General features: G+C 40.7%; 1 protein-coding gene across 1 annotated transcript in view; it reads right to left on the reverse strand.

The window, feature by feature from the left end:
• LOC133530525 (plasma membrane calcium-transporting ATPase 2) overlaps positions 1-16,565 on the reverse strand; it is a 273,270-nt gene that overhangs the window by 98,513 nt on the left and 158,192 nt on the right. Inside the window, exon 4 of the mRNA XM_061868453.1 lies at positions 12,645-12,852. Coding sequence (XP_061724437.1) covers positions 12,645-12,801 — 157 coding nt within the window. The 5' untranslated portion in view covers positions 12,802-12,852. The remainder of the gene's footprint in view (positions 1-12,644; positions 12,853-16,565) is intronic.

Here is a 16,565-nt window from a genome sequence, read left to right on the forward strand (position 1 = left end):
GCTGTATGGACGATTAATTTGGAAATAACTTGATAAGGGAACGATAGAATATCTATAGATGCTCTTATAGATGATCTTAAGTACGCCGTTGATGTTGATTTAACTTTGGTTGCACTATCGGAGCAATATCTATCCAGATATACCGGTACTCAAAACTTGCCTAAGATATCGTATGCCACATGTATTGGTGCATATACCTGCCTAATTTCATTATATTATGACTGAGTAATCGGGCAAGGAAGAGATATAAATTAGTTCAGTATTTCAATTCCACGAAGGTTCAAAAACTACCATTTGAAAAACATTGTTATATTTCTATAACCGAATTACCTAAATTAAGATTTGCCAAACATACAAACGTTAAATACCTCAATACCGCTATCAAAAGCGCAAAACCCGTACACAGATCAATAAAACGTATTCCCTAAGGCATTATTCTAATTAACATGTTCCGGGCCATCAAACCTACATAAAACAGGGGAACAAGGCGCGACCTCATTAAGTGAAGGTGCGTCATAAAAATTCTACTAAATTGTCTTATTACAACTTGATACCATGCCAGATCGAGGTATGAATACTAACTTGAGACGTGATGATGAGATGCGTTTAGGTCCTTGAAAAGACGTTTACTGAGGTAACTATGAGATGGTATGGGTAGGATTGCCATACGCCAGGATTTCCCCTGATACGTCAGGATTTTTAGTTCTTATTCAGGATTGCGGGGGGACTCGGCGAGTGTCAGGGTTTTTTAGAAACCATTAACCACTAGTAGCCAGTTAAAAGTTTGGAGTAGGTTAGAGAAAAGGGCTACAGCCTTAGGGTGGGAGATAGGGGGCTATTGGCCCACGAATGGTTTTGGAAGAAGGGATTTAAAGGATGATTTTATACTTTGTTGTGGGAATGGTAACGTTAAATCGTCCTCTATAGTATAAAAGCGACTGCATGCAATCTTATATATTAAATGTTTTTCGAAATCATTCTTTCGCCATAAGTCGGTACAAAACACATCTTTGACTGCGGTATTGCCACTTTGAGATCTAGTTTGGACATACCTATTGATTGACATCGAAAAATTTATAAAATGTATTCGAGATAAACCCCCCAAATAAAAAAAAACTTTTTAGTTAATTTCACGTTATGTGTTTATCAGTAAAAATTACGTTTTATGTAAAGGGAAAAAAAACAAAAAAAATTTTTTTTTCTCGATTTTCACAAAAAGTCATATAACATTTTTTTGCTTCTGTTGCCATCAGGAATGCACCGTTAAAATCTCTCGCAATGCTCACGGGCACCTTGCCTTGTAGAGGACGACCGTTACCATTACATTACCGTAGGTACATACATATGTAATCGATCGCAGCCAAACATGCAAAATTGCCTTAATACAACTTGATACCACGCTAGGATCAAGGAATGAACTTGAGGCGTTCAGGTCCTTGAACAGATTACATGTAAAATTGAAAATAGATACTTTGGGGCCTACTCTATCGAACGCACTGTCCAAAGCCGTTGACTGTACATTGATTTGCATTTACCACGACCATCAGCAGGGTAACTGACTTAACTGAGTAAGTGGGCAGTTGATCTACATTTTAATTTTTCCATAACATTCAGGGACTTCAGCCTTGATATCTTCACTAATCACTTTCTGATGAGCGAAACGAAACTAATACCCTCTTAAAATGCTCATTACTAACCTTAAGACGATTCGCGAAAATAATTGTTCCTAGAAACTAATTAAGCCTTGGAATGGAATTAACTTTTTCTCTTAATTCGTATAATAACGTGGTCGGATTTTAAAGTGGTTTTACGCAATACTGAAATGTCACACAACTAATGAGATGAATTCTCAGCAAGCGTCCGTATGGTGCGATCCGGTTTAAGCGTGAGCTTAAACCACACATAGTTATTATAGATTTCGGGATGATTCTTATTTTGGCGTTTACTAGAGTTAAGGTAAGCTTTGGGAATATAAGTTCCAAGAGTTAATCCTTCGTTAAACGAGATTTAGTCTTTAGCTTGACTTTTATAATGAACGTTCAACTTTTAGACATTAATTTCATCGTGGTAATACGTTTTCATAAAAATACTTACGAGCTAATATTTAAATAAATTATTGTGTTATTACATTTTCATAAGTATATCAGATTAAAGTTAATCAGTCTACTTGGGTAAAAAAACTTACGTACTTTACGTTATTTAAGTACATGCCTTCTTATCTATTTAAATTTAATGTAAAATAATGTAATTTAAGTGTACTCTTGTTATAATATTGAAACTTTTAACATATGAAAGGGTGAAACGATTAAAGAAAAGTTAACGATTTCTATTTATAAATTTGCAAGGTATGAAATATTTGAGGTTAATAAGGGTCTGTTTCACAATGTCCAAGTATTGGATAGCTAATTAACAAATAAATTAACTGCCAGATAAAACTACCAACAAAACTTAGCGCTTTATCTACCAGTTAAGCTTATTTGAAGATTAACAACGATGACATTATTCGTCAGATAAGTGGCAAGTAGCTTATTCAGGACTTTACATGGAGATTTAAGGTTCATGCCCTACATGTAATAAATAATATGGGCCGTTCTAAACTAATAATCATAGGCTATTTATCTGACATGGAAAACGACTTGTCACAGACTGCTGTAATTTTTTAACAATTTAATTTACTACTAAACTCGTAGCTCTACGACATAGCTGATATTACAAGTATTTAAGGGACAATTCACACAATACAACAGTTTTACCGACTTCTTATGGTAAATAATAATAAAAATCCGCATCACACAAACGGATGAACCGATATTTATAAAAATGTCTAAAACCCATAGCTAGAAAAACTGCTTTTATATAATAATAAAAAAACCGCATCAAATAAGGTTCACCCGTTTAAGATCTTCGGTGCCACACACAGACACACACATAGCGTCCAAACTTACTACACCCCTCTTTTTGCTTCAGTGGTTAAAAATGTAATCAAACAATAAGACAGTTTCAGGGCTCAAATTTCACTGGAGAATCTTTAGCAGACAAGATCCGCCAGTTTCCCAATAGTAATTCCTCCTGGCCTGTTGGGGTCGGAATGAAAAGTTTCATTAGGTTTGTTTGCGTTGGCAGCCTTTTGGTGGGTTTACAAACGCTCGTAGAAGCTAATTTGGCATTACTGTTCATTGTTTTAACGTCTTCATTTAGCTTTGGGTCTCTATAGAGTAAGACGTCTTTGGTCATGTTTAAATAAAAGTAAGTTTAATGAATCGTTTATATGATACCTCCTTTTCAGGCAACCATATCAACGCGGTCAAAAATTCAACTGACTGTCCAAGGGTGAACTAAGAAATTATTTATCAACCTGTATTAAAACGACTCTTATTCCTTCAGTATAAAGTAGCGTAAGATAAATGTTCTCCTCCTAAAGATAAAATAAATCCGATTTGGGATTGGGAGTTCCTTTGAAATGGAACGGCAAAATTGTACTGTTGAAAAATGATAGCGCGACGATACGAATGTTACATCGATAACTTCACTACGACCAAGTTCGATTTACTTATACGATGATAATGCAATTTTATGCATTATCTATAAAGTAGATAGAACTGGCACGACCTAGATAAGCAACGGCATCGAAGATAGAACCGGTTACCGAGCATCGTCGATGGTGCGATACTGTCCATCGGCTCGGGCCCGTGCCAACTGCAACGCCATTTTGCAATGTATTTAAATAGAAATTTAGCTTTACACACTCTTGTAAATTAGATAATTAGACTAGTTAATATACTTAGAAAATAGGTGCCGATATATTTAGACGAAAACAGTTTGCACGAACACTTAATTAAATTGGTTGTTTTGCCAGTCGACGCATTCGTTTGAGGATTAGGTGACAGTTTAAGGCAAAAAGCGAAGTCAACTTGACTAATCACTAACAGCATACACAAATGTATATTTAAAGAGTGGAGCCTGATAAAAATATGGAGATACCAGGGATTACCAAGACTTATGCACGACACGAGGACATCAGACAAATATCCGTCATCAGGCTAGACGAAGATAAAATCCGGCGACGTATTCTTTACTCCGGAGACGACGATAGGCACGTACGATGCCGTAATTTTGTACAGCATATGTATGTTACGATCGAAGATACTTAGGTCGTTTTACAGTCCGGATAAGACCTTACGCGGCTGAATTAGAAAAGAGATTATGTTTATTTGTATCCGTGTAGGTAGGGATTGCAATCCGGATTATTCGAACTTCGAAAATCCGGATTATCCGCGAATTTTTCAATCCGTTTAAAAATCCGGATTTTTAAACCGCAATCCGAATTTTTGGATTTTTGACAAACTATTATACAATTGTATTTTGCACCATTAAAATGTTCTGATTACTGAAAATACGCATCAAGCGAGTTGTCTGGCCGTGTGGCAGCACTGCTGCCCGAGCGCTCGCTCACTGGCCTGGGGCCTTACCCCCTCTGCTCCGCGCCGCGGCCGCCGCACCGGAGTCGCGCGACCCACCGACCGTGCCGAAAAGATGCGACTTTATTGACGGCAGACGCTAGTTTAAAGTTAATGAATAACACTTTGGAAAGCTACGAAGATTCGTTTTCAAATAAACTAACGACAGCTTTAAAACGATGCATTTCGGAGAGGCGTCTAGAGAATGTGACTGGGACGTTGCAGTACTTGCATAATTATCAACAGTTCGTTTTACAGTCCAATGACGAACTATTTAAGACACCAACGTTCGGGCAAATCAAGGACACAATTTGCAACGTTGTTGCGACCGCCTCCTCGTTGACCTCACCATCCTCTATTCAAAGCATCCCTATCCCTTCAACGAGTACGATGACATCTGATGGCGAACAAGTACAACACATGCCAGGTCATGTTATGACAGATAAAGAAAGGTAAACAGGCAACTCTCTTCTCACCCAAAGGGAAACATCAAGTACAGCAGAAAACACACCAGAAGCGCCTGATTTAGCAACTTTAGTGCATATAGAGATAGCTGTGTATGAAAACGGAGGAAAGATGGGTCCCATGTTATCGTCAGTCTACAAAAACTTATCAGCTATCCCTCCAACAAGTGTAGAGCCAGAGAGGGCGTTTTCCGCAGCTGGGATGCTGTGTAACCGCTTAAGAACGCGCCTGAATGACTCTACACTTGATGCTCTAATGTTCTTAAGATTTTACTTTGTAGAGAAGCGTGATCCTACTTCCTAGCTTCAGTATTATCTTCTTGGGATTAGGACTTGAACACATCTCTACCACTGCCACTAAAACGACACCGCGTACCGTGTTACATGTTTCCCCGCGATACCTGGGCGGACCGAGAGTGAAACAATGGCAAATCCGTGAGGTGCGGTTCTTGTTGTTCTTTTTTCTTCTTGATTAGCTCTCGATGCTGTCATGTTTCGCAGCGAAATATGTAACGGGGTACTGCGATATAGGTTCCGCAGCGGAGATGTGATAAAACCCTCAATAAATTTTGATCTCAGTGTTCGAGGATGTAGGATTCTTAATTAAAATGATTAAAGAAGAAATTTTTGTGTTTCCAATATGCTTTTGTTATTAATATAATATAACTGTGTAATGAATATAACTTGTTAATGATCATAAGACTATTTATCACAGTAATTAAAAAGACTGATTTCTTATTAAAAAGTCGTTTTATTCCAATTTATTCGTAGTACCAAGAAAAAATTCCCTAAATCCGGATTTTATCCGAAGTTCGGATTTCTGCGTGAAATTTATCCGAAAATCCGGATTTGGTGAAATAGATTCGGATTTGCAATCCCTACGTGTAGGCATGAGACGTATTTAGGTTGGGACAGTTGAATCGCCGGACGGATACATCCCAAGGGGATAAACCCCCGTCAGTCCCCGTCGATTGCGGCTACCTTATCCGCCCAACAAAAACGTGAAAACGAACACAGAAACTCTTCTTCAGGTTAGACGTTACATCGACTTGAACCCGAAATAAATTTTCAGGAATGACTCGTTAATTCTTTAATCGGCCATGGGCTTACATTTACAAAATGGCGGTAGAATGTTTGGTGAGGTTGGAAAAAAGGTTTCGGAGAATTCAGATCACATCGATTATATCCTTGTGCAAAAGATTTACTCATTTATTCAGTTTCTAAACTGTTATAATATCCATACTTTACTGATAAATCATTTGAACGGCCTTCAAACTTGACAGGTTTAGGTCAAGGGGAGTGTATTTTTTATGCATTGTGAGAACTTTCTGCAATTACGTCACGAATATCGACCTATTGCAATAAAGTTCTATCTAATATGAATTCCTTGCGACGTTGCTCCTATTCGTATACTCGTATGGGGGTCCAGGCAGGAGGAGTCAAGTGTAAACAGCGGTATAGTCAGTTAAATAATGAACATTTATTGAAACGTATCGTCGTCTTATATACAATTCCTAAACGTACGAAAAAATAGAAAGATAGGTATCTTAGAACTACAGAATCTAATCTACCCTTTTACGTAAATCGCACCTCTCTAGAGTGCGATGGCATATCTTGTATCCCGCTCACAATCGCCGGTTGCATGAAGTGGGTAGTAAAAAATACAGCAATTCAGGACTACCGCAGAGAATGTCGCTTGCGAGAGTAGCACGCCCTGTCTTCCATCTCGCTCCAACCGCTGCATAAATACGTGCGCGCCGCCTGCGCGCGCCTCAGTTGCGTCCGGCCGTCGATGCGAGCGCATGTCCCATAGCACTCCCTCTCAAGCGAAGCGAACACGTTTCGTGACTCTGCCCGATCTCGTCACATACGTCTGAGTGTTTGGGCTAGATGCAGGAGTCTGGCTGTCGCTTGTGACGTCTTCATTGTAGATGTAGGCTGGCTTCAGACGCTCTATAGTGACGACAGTAGTTCGTTGTGGCATTTGTATCTTGAAATACTTGTCGTAGCGTTTGAGGACTTCGAACGGGCCATCATATGGTGGTGTGAGCGGGGGTCGCACGGTGTCATTACGCACGAATACGTGAGTGCACGACGCAAGGTCCTTATGCACGAAAGGTCTCCATTGCGTGGCGTGCGTCCGGGTTACAGGAACAAGTGATGACATTATCTCTGACAAACGTCGTACAAACTCTGCATCTTCAATCGTCGACTTTGTAGGTACGAAGAAATCAGCTGGCATGCGTAGTGGGGATCCATACGTCATCAATGCAGGACTTAGGTTGTTATCGCTGCGTAATGCGGCTCGTAATCCAAATAAAACTGTAGGCAGCTCTTCGGACCATCTTGAACTTTCGCCCCTTGCCATAAGAGCGGCTTTCAAAGTGCGGTGTAGCCTCTCCACTTGAGAATTCGCCTGAGGGTGGTAGGCAGTGGTACGTATTCTTGTGGTCCCAAGCTTCTTCAGGAGAGCGTTGAAAAGGTTTGACTCGAAGGTACGACCTTGATCTGACGTGATGCGTAGCGGGCATCCAAATCTCGTAATCCAGTGCTCGTACAGGACTTTAGCGACAACTTCAGCTGTTATGTCGCGTACTGGTATTGCCTCGGGCCACTTCGTGCAGCGGTCGATCATTGTGACGCAATATCGATAATCATTTGATATTCTTAGGGGTCCCACGATATCGATATGCAGATGCTCGAAACGCTGAGATGGCGGGAACTCTCCGATAGGTGGAATCACGTGACGATGTATTTTAGCTCGTTGACATCCAATGCATGCTCGAGTCCAAAGTGCGACGTCTCTGTTCATTGCTGGCCAAAAGAACTTAGATGCCATAAGTCTCCTCGTTGCGCGTACACCTGAGTGGCTTATATCGTGTTGCGCTTTGTAGGCCGCATAACGATAAGCGATAGGTAGGTACGGTCGCGGTGTGCCAGTTGAGAGCTCACACGTGATTGGTCGATTGATGGTTGGTAGTGTGACTTCAGTGAAATTCAGATTTTCTTGAGTTTTCAATTTTGTTAGTTCTTCATCGGTGCGCTGGTCGGTGGCTAATTTGTCGAAATCTATTGCGGACGGACATTGTATTTCTTCGATTCTTGATAAGGCGTCAGCGATGTTGTTTTTGTCGCCTGGGATATACTGGATGCTCGAACAAAATTGGCTAATGAAGTGCAGTTGGCGCTCGCGTCTCGGAGTGTCGCTGCTGCTCGGTGCTCGCGTAAGTGCGTGCGTAAGTGGTCTGTGGTCCGTGTAGACGATGACGTCATTGCCTTCTATAAGTCGTCTGAAGTGCTTTACAGCCATGTAAATCGCTAGGAGTTCGCGATCATACACACTGTAGCGGCGTTGCGTCGGACTCAGTGCCTTCGAGAAAAATGCCAGCGGTTTCCAAACATTATCAACTTTCTGTTGGACCAATCCTCCTACGCTGTGGTCTGATGCATCACTCATGATACATAGAGGAGCGCCGTGAACTGGATACGATAGCGTAGTTGCTTCCAATATGCTTTGGCGGCATTTCTTGAAAGCTTCATCTGACTCGGTGTTCCATTCGATAGGAGTCTTGTCATTTTTCTTGGAGTTGTGCAGATACTTGTTGAGTTGAGACTGAAGTTCCGCTTGATGTGGTAGGCAGTCACGGTAAAAATTTAACATGCCTAGAAATCTTCTCAGCTCACAGACTGTCTTCGGCTTTGGGTAATTCGATATTGCTTCGATCCGCTCTTGAGTGGGACTGATGCCGTCGGGTGATACTTCATAGCCAAGGAAGTTGATTTTTCTTCGTCCGAACTCGCATTTATCGACATTGAGAGTTACGCCGTATCTATCTAGGCGTTCCAGGACTTGTCGAAGCAGTGTTTTGTGTTCTTCTTCATTTTCAGAGGACAGGAGAAGATCATCAACGTAACAGAAACAGCCATCTATGCCTCGTAGAACGTCGTGCATGAATCGTTGGAATGTTTGGCTTGAGTTGCGGAGCCCGAACGTCATTGAGTTAAACTGGAACAACCCGAACGGTGTGATTATTGAAGTTTTCTGCGCGTCTTCTTTGTTCATGGGGATCCAAAAATACGCCATCTTCAGGTCTAATTTTGAAAAAATCTTCTTGTTGTGCAACTGGTACGTAAAATCTTGAATTCGAGGTAAAGGATAGCGATCGGGTTGTGTTACGGCGTTCAGACGTCTATAATCGCCGCAGACACGTAGAGAACCATCTTTTTTCTTGACAACGTGCAGCGGACTTGCCCAGGGGCTGTTTGAGGGTTGACAGATGCCCATTTCCATCAAGCGTTCGAATTCGGCCTTCGCCGCTGCATATTTGTCGGGCGGCAGTGGGCGTGGCCTGGCGAAGAGTGGGGGGCCCGTAGTCTCGATGAAATGCTGCACGTTATGCTTGGCCGGCGTTTTCAAAGACATTGGTCGTAGTACATTAGGATACTGTTTGAGAACCTCGTAGTAGGCTTGATTGCTGCTGATCAAATAGACGGTTTCTTGAGTACTTCGAACTGTTAATGCGTTGACTTGGAGTTTAGTGGTTTTGTCGATGAGCTTCTTTTGATCTAGGTCAGGTAGCAGCTTGTAGTGCCGAAGGAAATCAGCTCCGAGGATTGAGGTCTTGATGGCAGCCACGATAAACGTCCAACGGTAGTCGCGCCGTAGCCCCAAGTTAAGAGTGATTGTTTTCTCTCCATAGGTCTTAATCGGCGTGTCGTTTGCGGCGTAAAGCTTGTAGGTGCTTGATAACTGGTTCTTCTTGTGATGCGACGATAGTACTGATATTTCGGCGCCAGTGTCGACGAGGTAACGTTCTCGAGAGTTGCGATCGATGACACAAAGGCGGTTGCTGACTGGAGGTACACCGAGGCCCGCCAGAGTCGGTGTAGGCATTAGTTTTCCGATGAGCTAGTCTTCTTGCTACACGGCGATTCACATCTTCGTGCTTTGTCTCCGAATCTGAAGTGATATCTGCACAGCCATCCAGGATCACCGGGCTTGCGTGAAGTTCCATGCGCCGACATAGATCTCGAACGGGAACGGCTGCGAGAGCGAAAGGGACGGCGATAGCGTTGCCGGCCGCCGGACCGAAGGGCTGCAATTTCGAGTGTTAAATTGTCGAGCTTCTGGGATAACTTCTCAAAAAATGTGTTTTCGCTGCTTTGCGGGGCTTGAAAATCTGTGGCTCGTGTGACTGCAGGAACGGTGACTGGCTCGGCGTGCTCTAACATCTTGTCGGCCATGGCATCACGTCGGGGTCACCAAATATGGGGGTCCAGGCAGGAGGAGTCAAGTGTAAACAGCGGTATAGTCAGTTAAATAATGAACATTTATTGAAACGTATCGTCGTCTTATATACAATTCCTAAACGTACGAAAAAATAGAAAGATAGGTATCTTAGAACTACAGAATCTAATCTACCCTTTTACGTAAATCGCACCTCTCTAGAGTGCGATGGCATATCTTGTATCCCGCTCACAATCGCCGGTTGCATGAAGTGGGTAGTAAAAAATACAGCAATTCAGGACTACCGCAGAGAATGTCGCTTGCGAGAGTAGCACGCCCTGTCTTCCATCTCGCTCCAACCGCTGCATAAATACGTGCGCGCCGCCTGCGCGCGCCTCAGTTGCGTCCGGCCGTCGATGCGAGCGCATGTCCCATACTCGTAAATGTCACAAGAAAAAAATGTAATGTCATGAGAACAGAGACAGGTGATACTAATGGGGAATTGCATCGGGCAATATTCCTTGCAATTCTATTTTTATAGCAAATTACACGTACAAGTGCAAGGCGTCCCATGGAGTCATGCTCATGGCCAAGTATGGATATGTAGGTCAACAATAGACAAGTGTTCAATCATTTCTTATTGCTATCCTTATTACCATCCACCTGGTAATTGCCGAAGGCAATGAACCTCACAATCGTAAATAACTGAATTAACTTATTAAGTTCAGGCAAGTATAATTTATGAATGTGTTAACAGTTTTACTTTGTACGCAAATCGATATCGTAAGGCACAGTGTGTTGGATTAGAATTCTAATCGAGTTTCAAACCATCAGAACATAAAACGGGAAATAGCGATCGTGAATAAACTATATCAAATATTAATACAATACTCGAGAAGGACATTGAACTAATGTCATTGACTGGATTGGGTTATTATGCACATGAAGATATTGATCATAAACAGAACAGCACATACAACGATTTATAGTGCTTAGGAAATGTAATGTGCAAAACAAATCAAATAAGATAAAGGATGATGATGCAAATGATAATGTTGCAAGTACGCAAACAACGATAGTAGGACAAGATTTATTTACACTCCTTCGCCTTCAAAAAGGTCGGTGCTGTGTCAATAAATCTCATTTCCAATCTCACAATGAGACAACACGGTGACAAGTTTATAGTGTTATTTTTGACAGGAAAGAGTGAGGTCGCGTCAAGGTGACGCATTGTTTGAACACGTCAAATTTGATGAAGCGTAGAATATAATGAACACATTCACTTTTCATTAGTTTGTCTTTATGGATGAGTGTAGGAACAAGTAAACGATGCCGTATATCGATTGACATAAAGCAATTCAAAGGCGCTATTTCAGTTTCGATCAATATTCCAGGCAAGCAATAATTATCGACAATGTTTTGAAATTCGGTGACGACATAGTCGTTCGAAGCGTTATCAATGTACAATCAATTTAGATGTTAACACCATCATAAAACACTGTCTGGTAAGACTTTGTAACGATAAGGATTTTTTATAACAACCCTATGAATTTCTTCCTAAAGGGCATGGCACACTGCGTCCGGCGCTCTAACACGCGCATAGCGTTGTCTCGTTTAAATTTCGGAGCGACGTACGAATCGGACGCAGTGTGCCATGCCCCTAACCTAAGTATGAGCATTCGGTTTTATTTTACACTGTAGCTTACAAAGTGTTATTGGATATCGTGAAATTATTGGATTTATTGGCAATAACAGTGTTGTATCCGTAGGTAGACATTACAATTTCATGACATAGGTTTACTGGATGCGGCGGTTCGTAGGGATCGTTAAAGACGGAAAATAGGGAAGATTATTTTCGTATTCAACTGTTGTAATTCTCATTACACTTTGAGGAAAATTACTCCAGCTACGAGTAGGCGTTAAAGCGTTGGTAGAATCGATCATGATCTCGAATTTCATGAAAAGATTTCGGGTGACTTTGATGTGTTTTGTCTACGCCGCTATTTCGAGAAAAATATCGAGACTTCTGAAGAATAAAGCGTTCTTAGATGATACTAATACATATCCTTGTTTAAAAAATCTCAATTTTTAGCTACGACATAGCCACACCATCAATAATACTGATCAAAATTATGTTGTTATAATTCCTAGCCAAAAAATATCAAGTTTTATAAGCAAACAGCAAACACGACATGTTTTCGTCACGTTTGTCTTCAGTCATTCCACAAATTGTTTGGCTAATGTCAACTTGATGGCTAATGACCCTTATGATTTCTACTCGCTAATATCCTCAGAATTATGGTCGAATTACCAATGAATCGATTGAATGATTGGTATGTGATATGTTTACGTCAAAATGTGTTTATTAATGAAAGAACGTCTCTTATACAATAGTAGAAAAAGATAGGGAGCGATATAGAAGAGCTGTTTTGATCTGTAAGAGCCCTATCTCACCTCAGGTATGAAAGTAGGTACTTGAAGTTATTGAAGACTTACCATCTGTGGGCGAGGTGTACAGCTTCTTGCACAACTCCTGCGGACCGCCGAGCGCGTTGATCTTGGCCAGGCCCTCGGCGCCGCGCGTTTCCATCAGCTCGCGCAGCTGCCGAAGGCTGACGCCGTACTGCGCCGGCCGCCCCTCGACCGTCGCCATGGTGCCGGGCTTGCGGCCGCCGCCCGCACCACGCCCGACAACCCTCTAGCTCTGCAACAATAACAGGAAATGTTAACGTCGTCCTGGAAAACTATGATCAAAGTTTTGGTCTTCTATTGGTGTAGTTGCTCTCCTAAAGTGACAGACGATGAAAGGAAGTCTATAGAATGTTGTATTATAGATCATTGCTCGTAACAGACGTATAAACAAGTACTTCGTGGCTTTTCATGGCGGTAATAAAGGGCGACATTCACACTAAAGTCCAATCAATACATTATAGAAATAAATAATGTAAGACTACGTAGGCCCCTTCTATAAACAGTATGACTACAATATTAGAGGCATCTTAAAAATCAAATTCTATAATATCGATTCTGGTGCTAAGCTCGGCTATCGGGATTCTCAATATTCGTGTCTGTCAATATTCAGATTCATTGAACCATTCACCAAAACCGCATTGTTGATGCTGTTGCCAAGTCTTTAAGTTTATAGGAAAGCCATCCCTCTCGTCTATCCCTCCTACTGTCCATATACATACGCTAAGCAGGAGATGTGTACAAGTACAAAAATGACTCGAAAACCTGATACTATGAAACAACTAACAAGTCAACTAACTTCTATTAGTCAGGATCAGGATAATGACAAATCTAAAAGAAACATTTACCTAACAGTAACCATAGTTAAGTTTAGTCAGATAAAAACAATTGTATTAAAGAACCGTGCATAGTTCAACACCGGGAAACTTAACTATAAGACTACAAGAACACGACGAATTTAAATATGAAGACAAAAACAGCCCTAAGTTGTCTTGCAGAGGACGTAACGTAGTTTATTGGCCATAAAGTTATCCCGCGCCTCAGTGCACCGCCATGCATAATTTACGCGGGGCACGAGTAAACGCTTTATTGCGAAAACATAGTGTTATGTGTATCGGAAATATGTTTTTACGAAGGGTAGTTTGGGTTGCAAACCGCATAAGTAGGTTACCGTTTATTGACTTGTGTAACCTTAAAAGGAGTAAAATACAACATTTAAGAACCACGTTTTACGTTGTTAACAGTTCTATAATAGAGGAACGCCTCTACTATACATCTTTTGACTATCAACGGTAAACACCGTTGACTTTTCGCTGTCATATTCCATCTTTAGTCAGTTTTTGAAAGGTTTCAGAGACAAAATGCATTTGGAAAAATAAAAGTTCATCATAATATAGTTTTTATATACTATATACCTACAGTTTTTTTCCAATTCAAGCAAAATAGTTGTCATTTACCAAAAAGGTACAGTTAACGAAAAATGTGGACGAGGCTTATCTCAAAATACATTGAGGTAATTACACCTTCGTGTCAACATGTTGTTCGGCAGTTGGTCGGTGTAGTTAAAACATTCGTAATTGTCAGTTCCATTATTAATTATTGTCCTAACGTAAAACGATAATTTGTTCATTGGTAACTTTGAATCCACCAGTTTCAAACCATGAACATATGTATCAATTTACCGACCAATGTTACCCGCGGCGGCCGCGGCACTCTAAAAGAGATCTTTCCCCTTCGTTGCTGATTATTATCAGATGCTACGGAAAAAATCGAGATGACTAAGTGTTGTTGACCTGCCAGTAAATCCAAATAGGTCACTGAGGTAGTTGTGAAACACGAAATATTCAGAAAGCAAAAGAATTGCCAGAAAATCAGAGCACTAGGCGTAATCTAATTAGGATTTTTTTTAATTAAATCTAATTGGGATAGTCTCATCAATTCTTAGCCATAAAGACTGCTAAAGTCAGTAGCAAAGCTATGAATTTGCTAGATAATCCAACAGCTAAATTCTCAGGTGTGGCGAAGATAGCACTAAAAACACGCGATTCGGTCGTTCATCAGAACTAACTAAAACCATTTCTGCGGCTAGCGATGAGCAAGAAGCCTATGCTTTAATCCATTGCTATAAGGTTTAGTATCACCTGCTTTCAGCAAGGCTTGTCGCAGATAGATGACCTCCAGATATAATAAGCTTTGTTTCTTTTATAGATGCTGTTCGCGTATATAATGATTTGTGGGTGGTTTCAGATAGCGTTTTAAACGTACCGCTGTGTATAAATGCCAATTTTCTTCACTCACTCAAATTGATCTGTATTTTTATAATAAGATTTAGAAAAAAATAAACGAAATAAAACGTATGGTGAGCTGTGAGTAGCACAGCTTAACAAATATTGATCTTTTATTGAATCCCCATGAACATATCGAAAAAGTGTTGTTAAATACCAAATCCGATTCCAGGCACGAACTCGGCAAGCGCATAAGAGACAAATTAAACTGTCAGCCACCGCCTATCGACCGCTTTCAACCCGTACTAAAATAACGCGGATATGCCAAAGCTGGCATTGATCGTGGTATTGTTATTTAAAGTAATCTCTTTCATTCAACAGTCTATTCATTAACGAGTCACCGTAGCAATGAAACGGTTTTCATTCAATTCAATAGGTGCTACATACTACATGAAACTAAAAGAATGCAAATATAAATCGTGCGCTCCGTAAACCGACGAATTAGCACCGGTCTAAAAGGCCGGCATTGTTTAACATCTAAAATCCAAGGCAACCACAGCCTCCTTTGCTTTTAGTCCATTAATCAATCTAAAACAACGCACAGACGCCTAAACTCTCACTGAAAAGTCCAAGTCAAAATGATTATTATTTACAGGTGTTAAAGGTGGTTGTGGCACGTCGGGTGCTGTGTAGCAGCACGCGTATTTATGTCTCATCTATTAATCCTGTTCACAGAGTCCGATTAGAGGCACTTTCAATCAAGATTGTTTGCGGTCGTGTGCCAAGTTTGCAGTGAATTGCGACGTCTGACCCACTTGTGGGCACGAATGACGCTGGGGTTTGTACTAATTACTGTGACGTCAATGCTGAAAGGCTTTCTAATGAAAATTAAAGCAAAAGGGTAACGTGTTTAATTTGATTGTTAAAACTAATTATTAATATAAAACATATAAACAATTTACTCGTATTTTAAATATTAAAACAAATAAGTAACGAATAAGATGAGGAACTGCAAAATCGCAAAGAAGAACATGAATACCTTAATTTATTTTAGGTTTCATCTTATTATCTATGATTTAAACCAAAGCAGGTTTTTTAAATAAACCAAGACACTACATAGTCCACAAAGATCGACCTAATTGCCGCCCGTTCAACGGCACTCAACCCGGATGGCGTTGGCAACAGCAGCAGGGGGTGAACCCACCCCTCAGCAAGGGTTAATAGCGGAAACGTACTTGAGATATTGTCGTGGAATTAAAAAATGGACGCGTATCTATGGTAAGTTGCCAAACGATTTGATTTACAACTCGGGTTTGTTTTTCGGAATTTTGAATGACCTAGTTTTAGTTGGCTAAAGACAAGGTTTTGAGCGTTTCAAAAAGAAAGAAAACAATGAGATCGTATTATGACCTAAGTTTCATATTGCATTTGAAGGACGGGCGTAATATGTATAAAGGTCGTGTAAAACTTATCAGAATACCCTAAATGGCTTCGAGAAAAGATAATTTGGCTGTGACTTTGCTTTTGCTCGACATGGCGATTTTTGTTTGATGACCAAATTTGGATACCATCTTTATTTTAAAAACCTTGACATGCTTTATCCGTACTGACAACTGATCGTCAATCAACCTAAGCCGTTAGCCAAGCGCTACCCATTCATTATCACAATATCTTAAACGGGATGCAGTCAGCATACACGAAACAGATGTTAATCAATCATCCT

This window comes from Cydia pomonella, chromosome 23 (genome assembly GCF_033807575.1).
Source record: "Cydia pomonella isolate Wapato2018A chromosome 23, ilCydPomo1, whole genome shotgun sequence".
Taxonomy (NCBI): domain Eukaryota; kingdom Metazoa; phylum Arthropoda; class Insecta; order Lepidoptera; family Tortricidae; genus Cydia; species Cydia pomonella.